This window comes from Musca vetustissima, unplaced genomic scaffold, assembly GCF_032173495.1.
Source record: "Musca vetustissima isolate MV318-11 ecotype Yass unplaced genomic scaffold, APGP_CSIRO_Mvet_v1 utg9089, whole genome shotgun sequence".
NCBI lineage: Eukaryota > Metazoa > Arthropoda > Insecta > Diptera > Muscidae > Musca > Musca vetustissima.
Genome location: NW_026880574.1, coordinates 129,914 through 137,006, shown reverse-complemented (window position 1 = coordinate 137,006; position 7,093 = coordinate 129,914). Strand labels below are relative to the sequence as shown.

General features: G+C 34.3%; 1 protein-coding gene across 1 annotated transcript in view; it reads left to right on the top strand.

Moving 5' to 3' along the window:
- The first annotated feature begins 811 nt into the window (after positions 1-811).
- The window catches only part of LOC133326258 (WW domain-containing oxidoreductase), a 51,566-nt gene continuing 45,284 nt past the window's right edge, over positions 812-7,093 (top strand). The window contains exons 1-4 of the mRNA XM_061534940.1: positions 812-815; positions 880-967; positions 1,140-1,649; positions 1,719-1,898. Coding sequence (XP_061390924.1) covers positions 812-815; positions 880-967; positions 1,140-1,649; positions 1,719-1,898 — 782 coding nt within the window. The remainder of the gene's footprint in view (positions 816-879; positions 968-1,139; positions 1,650-1,718; positions 1,899-7,093) is intronic.

The following is a 7,093-nucleotide window of genomic DNA, read 5'->3' as shown; positions in this document are numbered from 1 at the left end:
ATGGACTAAATTAAAAAAAAACAGCTATGTAGCTTGTTGTTCTTGTAACAGGTTTGCTATTGGTGAAAGTTCTTACCTGAAAATATTGGAAGAAGAAACAGAAAAAGGAAAATATATAAATACCTTTATTGGCTTCAGTCATATGTCTATGAATAGATGGTGTGTCTGTCGTGGGAGATGTGCTTGCATTTAAGATTACGGGGACAATGCACTCTCGAGACGAATTGAGAACGTTGCTATACCAGTATCTGGGTTGTGCCAGAGTCGAACTAATTTGCCAATGAAGAAGCTTTTCACTGTGCTAAATTGGAGTTGGTATAGGACTTTGTGGCATCTGCATCCATTTATGGCTTCGAAGACAGCTTGTTGATGCGTGGATTTTATAGCGTTGACGATGGTCGCTTGACCCTGTTCTGCGACGATGGAAGCTCTGGTTGTAGTTGTGATGATCGTTTAAAAAAATTTTGAAAAATATTTAGAAAATCTACACTACTTTTTGTATTCTACGTTACGTTCCCCAGTAATCATTGCTTTATTCATACAGCTGACAAAATTCTGAGAGAATACAAACAGCTGACAATATTTATTTTCTCTCAGCCAATCAAAACAAAACAAGCAATTTTTAACCCACCTTCGTACATATCAGAATTTTCAAACAGAAATAAATAAGAATGTACGAGTCTTGCCGGTGTCTACTGTAGGGTTAATCATAAATAGAAACAAATGCAAATTCATTCATAACTTTTTAATCGATTGAGTTTAGAAGTTTTTAATTGTGAGGTCGGATCAGAGGCTAAAGTTCGAGTAAAAAATGAGTAAGTAAATATATAGGTGTGTAAAAGGAACCATAATAATTTGTTTGCATTCCCAAATAAATAGGTTTTCTACCAGATTCTGATAGCGAAGATGAATTACCACCAGGATGGGAGGAACAGGCCACTGAGAATGGCTATGTATGCTATATAAAGTAAGTTTAATAACAAAAATAGATTTAATATCCTTCACCAATACGAAAGTTTATTACAACCTATAATACCGGTATATAAGAACTGACTTTCTTTAGTTGACTGGATATGTTCTGATGTATGGTGACCGTTTCATCCATTATTCACATTTATTTTAAAATCATTTCCAAATAGCAAACAAACAAATGTTGCCCAAATGACACATCCCCGTACGGGACGTTCTAAACGTATGACAATGGAATTGCCCCTGGGTTGGGAGAAACGTTTCGAAGAGGGTACCCAAAGAACCGTATTTTTCAATACCACAACAAATCAGACAACTTATATGGATCCACGCCTGGCATTTGCATTGGAAGAGCCTCCAATGAATATATCACAAGTACGACAACGTTTTGATGGCAGCACCAATGCCCTACAAGTTTTACATGGTAAAGATCTTCATGGTCGGCTGGCTATTGTGACAGGTGCCAATAGCGGTATTGGTTATGAGACAACACGTTCATTGGCATTTCACGGATGCGATGTTATTATGGCTTGTCGTAATCGTTCAACCACCGAGGAAGCAATCGAACGTATTGCCAAAGATCGAGCTGCTTGTCGTAATCGTTTACGTTGGATGGAATTAGATTTGAGTTCATTCAAATCGGTGTGTTCCTTTGTCGAACATGTAAAGCAAAGTGTTAAGTAAGTTGTCTATTTTATAATTATTTACAAATTTCTATTCTCAAATTACTAATTTTTCTTCGTTTACAGACACATTGATATGTTAATATTGAATGCTGGGGTTTTTGCATTGCCCTATACCACCACTGAAGATGGTTTGGAAACAACATTCCAAGTATCGCATTTATCCCACTTCTATATAACGATGCAGCTGGAATCGTTATTCGATCATAACACACGTATTATTGTACTTTCATCGGAATCCCACAGGTATGAATAGTTTTAAGTACCAACGCGACTTATTAAAGGAACGAAGCTTTATATTAATATCACCCTGATTGCAAAGACCCCTTTCGGTAACAATTTGCGCACTCCATTTGATTACGTTTTTTGTGTACTGTGATAAAGGACATAATAATTTTGACGAAGTACCCTACCTATAAAATAGGTGCTCGACACATGACATGGATTTAAATATACCACAGTAGTTATACCCACTATCAAATATACGAAAAGTACTAAACTGTACTAAATTTGGTAAAATTTGAAGTATGTCTATTAAATTACTAATTATCGTGGTACAATTTTGATTTGGCTGGAACACTGAATTTTGGAAATAATGTTGCTGTTGGAGTTTAGGATTGAGGTATAGATGTAATTTTCGACATTCATACTTATGGGTACTAAATTGTACTAAATTTGGTACAATTTGAATTTTGGAAGAACCTATAGAGCAGGAATCCTGAAATTTGGATCACAACTGGGGTGTAGGATTAGAGTATCTAGGAAATTTTGGAAATTCTTACTAATGTGTTTTATAGGGTACTAAATTTGGTACAAATTGAATTTTTGGTGGACCGATAGAGCAGGAATCCTGAAATTTGAAGTCAGGATAATCGTTGGGGTGTTGGATTAGGATATGTGGGAAGGTTTGAAATTTGTACTAATGTGTACTAAATTGTACCAAATTTGGATTTGAATGAACAGAATAACTGGAACACAGAATTTTGGAAATATGGTTACTGATGGAGCGAACGATTAGGGTATGGATGTAGTTTTAGAAATTCCTACTTGTGAGTACTAAATGGTAGCGAATTTTGTACAATTTGAATTTTTGGTGGACCGATAGAGCAGGAATCTTGAAATTTGGGGTTGGGTCATTGTTGGGGTTGTAGGATTGAGGATTAGAGCTGGAGTTTTGAAAATAGGAATTATGATTACTATTGGAGTGTAGAATTGGGGTATGTAGGCAGTTTTGGAAATTTGTACTAATGTGTATTTAAATGGTACTAAATTTGGTACAATTATATTTGGGTGAAGCTATCGGGTTGGAATCCCGAAATTGGAAAATATGATTTCTATTTGATTTATATTAAAGTGTACTAATTGCTACTATTATGTATTATAAAAATCATAAAATTGGGAATTAGTTTTAGAAATTAGTACTTCAAGAGTACGAAAGGTAATAAATGGTATTAAAATTAGTATATAGATAAATTTATATTGCGGTCAGGATTGGTGTGCATTGTTGAGAAATGGAGGTAGTACAATAAGATAACAAAGGAACTAAATGGTACTAAAATTATAATTGTGGTCAATATTGGTGTGTAGATTAATATGCTTTTCTGACTATGCAATTCTCTGTGAATTGCATTTATAGCTAAGTAGCTGACATATGCTAGTAGTCAATAAAATAAATAGTTTTCACACATCTTCAAGCGGGTATATAACTATATTTATATACGGTAGTTATATATTGCCAATAGATTCATTGCCAAGATAATTGCGTTAAGCTATATAATCCCTCTAGATTTACATCATTTATTTTAGTTATTTATGGGTATTATGAATGAGTGAACGTTTTTACGATTTCCTTGTCTTCGGTTGGCAACGCTGATAATATTGTTTTATAACATAGTAATGCATGAAATTGTAGTATACTTTTAGGCGCTGTCATTTTAATAGTTTGGCGTTATTTGTGTTAATCAGTTAAGATTATATTGATTTCTAAAATATTTCTTACAAAATTCACGCTTACATATATTTATGCGTAAATATCTTAAATATTTACGCATAAACATACGTATTATGGCCCGTTAAACAGATTTGAATTTTCGTTTTAAGTTTTAGTAAAAACGTCGTTAAGTCAACCACATCGAACTTTTTATATTTTCCACTATAAAGTACATAGTTAGAATACGGGAAATTTATCAGGACTTTTATACGGGGCTAAATCATATTAAAATATTGCTGGCTGGTCTGTCGTTATATACAGATAGGTCGAAGATAGAGGAAGGCACTGGTGCAGGTGTTTACTGCAAAGAATAAGTTATAAATAACTCATATAAACTAAACGATCTCTGTTGCGTATTTCAGACAGAAATCCTAGCAATCACAAAATCGGCTTACATAGTCAAAATAGTCAGGCACAGGTTGTGTGCTATTAATTCAAAAGATGATCTTGACTGTAAAGGTGCTCTGCATGATATACGATAGAGCCTTGGGTTCCAGGTGACATACAAGGAAATGTCTTTGTGCATATGTTTGTAACAGGCAAAGGGAACGAGATAGACACATCGTTTCCACGACAGAGGGGTCTACGATCCGAATCGACCCGAGTCTTACTCGGCCAACGTCTGTCACCTCAGCCCATTGTGTAAAAGCAATAGGGCTGCTACAACAACAACAACAACAACAAGATAGACACATGGTTCCTTTTGAGAATATGCATAGAATAACTTTCTAATAGCCTAGACAGACGACAGCCTTAATTTGAATTAACAGTCTTAATTCAAATTAACTTGAACATTATCCTCAATTTTATGTGTTGTAAATGCACAAAATGAAACTGAATTTATACTGAATTAAGCAATTTCAATATGGCAATGCTGTAGAAAATAAATTGATTATTGTCAAATTTGTTTACGTTTATGAAAATAAAAATTAGAAATAAAGGCAAAATACAACATTCCCTCGAGCTGGGCGCTGTTTTATCATCATTACAGCTGTTATTCGCCCTGTCTGTCGTGTATCGTTTTCATAAAGATGTAATCCTAAAAAATATTGTAAAAAATGTCAATATTTTCTTCCTACACACAGACAAACAATAGTTTTGAAACAAAAAAACTGGATCATAAATGCAGAAACTCTCGTCTGTCAGGGGTAAATATTAATTCAAATTAAGAACTATTTAATGCAAATTAAGGCTGTCGTCTGTCTTTGGTATAAGTCGATTTATGCATGTCCGTCCGTCTGTCGTATTTTTAATTCGAATTGGATGAAATTTGGCACAGCTCATTTATTTGGCCCAAGGACGAACCCAATTGAAATTGAGAAAAATCGGTTCAGATTTATTTATAGCTCCCATATATATTTTCGTCCGATTTTAGGTAAATAGTGCACCAAAGTCCCTATATATCATTCGATTTGCACGAAATTTGGCATAGCGTACTGAATTAAGTCTAGAACGATGTGTGTTAAATTTCGTGAAAATCGGTTCAGATTTAGGTATAGCTCCCATATACAGTTTTGTCCGATTTTATGTAAATGGTGCACTAAAGTCCCTTAATATCCTTCGAATTGCACGAAATTTGGCATAGCGTACTGAATTCAGTCTAGAATGGTGTGTGGTAAGATTCGTGAAAATCGGTTCAAATTAAGATATAGCTCCCATATATATTTTATGTAAATGGTGCACCAAAGTCCCTATATATCCTTCGATTCGCACGAAATTTGGCATAGGGTACTGAATTGCGTGTAGAACGATGAGTGTTAAGATTCGTGAAAATTGGTCCAGATTTAGCTCCCATATATATTTTTCGTCCGATTTTATATAAATGGTGCACCAAACTCCTAATGTTTGTCCGATTAACACGAAATTTTGCACAAATTGAGACTTGAATGGCGTTATTGCATTTTGTTGAAATCGGCGCAGATGTAGCCATAGCTTCCTTATGTATTTCGAACGGGTGTCAGATTCTGATTAAATTTTTAACAGTGCGACGTACCTAATGTCGTGTATCAATTTTGATGTACATCGTTTTCCATAAATTTGTCCCATGGTACGCATACGACTGTAAATCTGCCCGAATGAAATTAAATTTTGCATTCGTTGCATGTCAATGTTCACTCGAAGGAACCATGAGTATGTTCCTTCGAGTGAACATTGACATGCAATTGTAAGCGTACATATGTACAATGTACCCAAAGTGGTGAAGGGTGTCAACACATTTTTTTTTTTTTTTAAAAATTCGGAAGAGCTACTGCAAGAAAGGCGGAAGCAGATGGTCAGCGTAACCTGGATACAGGAAAAACCATCTGGACGGAGTCCACTGTAGGGATCATAACAGGTCACTGCAGGATTAGATCACTCACTTTCAAATGGGACATAAATGAAGTGGATTGGACAAATGTGCGGAGTAATTCGTCTGCTAAACTACTGGTGAGATTTGAAAATGTTATATTACAGCCAAATCAATTGTAGAACGTGCCCAAGCTGATGTACTGAACATTTTTGGTAGGATAATTTGGGACTCAATGAGAAAAAAAATTGGAAACCCTTTTGTGCTGAAATGCGTGCCCAAAATCTTCGAACCCTCTCTGATTTTAACCGACAGAGGTATAGACAAACGAACGTAATTTATTCGAAATAGTATTTTAATTCTAATCAAGAATATAACCTTATAAATCCTCCAGTGAATATTTGCCTTCACCTAGAGTAAAGAGTATACAAATCAACGCTTATTGCACTGATAGCCTTTCACAAAATCTTAAGAGTTTTTGCTTTTAGCTTTGATCGTCCTTCAGAAATATGATTTAATAATTCTTAGCTCTAATAGTTCTGAAAAATATTGTTAAATAAATATATAAATATAAATATATATTGTTAAAATATATTTTCTATAATCAAGAATAAAAATGAGGTTATTATTTCTGTATTCTCTGATAAAATGTTAATCTATGTCGGATATTGAAGCCAATAAATCGAGTGGTTTCATATGTTAATACTTAAATCCCATTACATACAAATATAGGTCAAAATCCAAAAAATAGAAAGAAGCATGCATACCCACACCCGTAGTGTGTCTAATCTATTCCATATGGACTGGAGTGCAGTACAGGCAGTCAGTCCAAAATCCCATTAGAGATATGACATTTCATATCAACTGTCAAAGAAAATTTGTTGTATGGACATACATATATTTATTATAGTGAACATTTAACACCTTAACAGCCGCTCACGTGATGAACATGTGTACTTTGTACTATGTCAATACACGTACAAACACATATATATATAAACTATTACTTATATTTACATTGTGCGTTTATTAATTACTTGAAGGCACTGGAAAAACAAAAAAAACAGACGAGAAAGACACTGAAGAAATGCACAATAGATTGATAAACATGTATGTACTTCTCTCTACTGCAATGTTTGATTGTTTAAACAAATTTAGAGTGTA